Below are 1,715 nucleotides of genomic sequence, written 5' to 3'. Positions count from 1 at the left end.
GATGCTCTGGGAGCCCTGGGATGCCCTGAGACCCTTGGAATGCTCTGGGAGCTGAGCCCCATGGGACTCCTGGGATGCTCTGGGACCCCTTGGGATGCTCTGGGACCCCTGGGATGCTCTGTTGGTTGGACCCCATGAGTGAGGATGCTGTGGGTGCTGCTCTGGGACCCCTGGGATGCTCTGGGACCCTTGGGATGCTCTGTTGGTTGGACCCCATGAGTGAGGGTGGGGTGGGTGCTGCTCTGGGACCCCTGGGATGCTCTGGGACCCCTGGGATGCTCTGTTGGTTGGAGCCCATGAGTGAGGATGCGTGGTGCTGTGCTGCTGTGGGACCCCTAGGATGCTCTGGGACCCCTGGGATGCTCTGGGACCCCTGGGATGCTCTGTTGGTTGGAGCCGTGAGGATGCTGTGGGTGCTGCTGTGGGTGACGCTGAGGTTCTCCCCTAGGTATTACCGAGGGGCTGTGGGTGCCCTGGTGGTGTTTGACATCACCAAGCACCAGACCTACGACGTGGTGGATCGCTGGCTGAAGGAGCTGTATGACCATGCTGAGGCCAGCATCATTGTCATGCTGGTGGGCAACAAGACTGACCTGGCCCAGGCTCGGGAGGTGCCCATGGAGGAGGCCAAAATGTTTGCAGGTATGAGTTGGTACCCTGGGATGGAGCTGAGAGCTTGGGGACCTCCCTAGCTGAGGGGACCTGCACCAATTCAGGGGCTCAGGTGACTCTAAAGGGTTTCCAGGATGGAGCTGTCTCCTCACTGAGATCTTCATCCTCTCCTTGCAGAGAACAAAGGGTTGCTGTTTGTTGAGACCTCAGCACTGGATTCCACCAATGTTGAACAGGCATTTGAGACCATCCTGAAGGGTACAGACAGCAGCACTGTGATCCAGAGGGTTCCTGGGGCATCCCAGGGTCCCTTCCTGGGGATGTGTAGCACTTCCCTCCTCTGTCCTGCCCCAGCTGAGCTCTCTGGGGTTGTTTTTCTGGCTGGTTTGGTTTGGTGCTGGGTGTTTGTTTGGCTCCCCACGCCTTGTGGCTTTGTTCTCCCTGCCCCTGGGCATCCTCCCCTGAGCCCTGGGGGCTCCTGCTCCCCCATAATCTCCTGGTCCCTTCCTGTTGTCCTGGAGTCTGACTCAGTGTCTCCAGCACCTTGCAGAACCAGCTTGGGGGGAGCTGGAGGGGACAGGGATGGAGGGGGATGATACTCAGCCTGGAGCTGCTCTCCTGGAGTGGCTGTTAGCAGCACCAGGGAAGGGAGATGTGCCATGCCAAGGGACCCCTGGGATGCTCTGGGATCCCCTGGGATGCTCTGGGACCCCTGGGATGCTCTGGGATCCCTGGGATGCTCTGGGACCCCTGGAATGCTCTGGGAGTGAAGCCCTAAGAGTGAGGATGCTGAGAGTGATGCTCTGGGCTCTCTGGGATGCTCTGGGATCCCTGGGATGCTCTGGGACCTTTGGGATGCTCTGGGACCCCTGGGATACTGTGGGATCCCTGGGATGCTCTGGGATCCCTGGGATGCTCCAGTAGTGGAGCCCCATGGGTGAGGATGCTGTGGGTGATGCTCTGGGACCCCTGGGATGGTCTGGGACACTTGGGATGTTCTAGCACCCCTGGGATGCTCTGGTAGTTGAGCCCCATGGGTGAGGATGCTGTGGGGGATGCTCTGTGACCTCTGAGATGCTCTGGAGCCTCTGGGATGGTCTTGT

General features: G+C 60.1%; 1 protein-coding gene across 1 annotated transcript; it reads left to right on the top strand.

Moving 5' to 3' along the window:
* Positions 1-448: 448 nt before the first annotated feature.
* Positions 449-870, top strand: LOC103802326 (ras-related protein Rab-25-like; the record flags this gene model as incomplete). Its single annotated transcript, XM_009074784.1, has 2 exons — positions 449-642; positions 790-870. Coding segments are annotated over 2 exons (275 nt in total), but the record flags the coding sequence as incomplete, so codon positions are not given.
* Between the last annotated feature and the right edge of the window lie 845 nt (positions 871-1,715).

The sequence above is a fragment of the Acanthisitta chloris genome, unplaced genomic scaffold, assembly GCF_000695815.1.
Source record: "Acanthisitta chloris isolate BGI_N310 unplaced genomic scaffold, ASM69581v1 scaffold8875, whole genome shotgun sequence".
Classification (NCBI taxonomy): domain Eukaryota; kingdom Metazoa; phylum Chordata; class Aves; order Passeriformes; family Acanthisittidae; genus Acanthisitta; species Acanthisitta chloris.
This window is presented reverse-complemented; position numbering and strand designations above follow the sequence as displayed.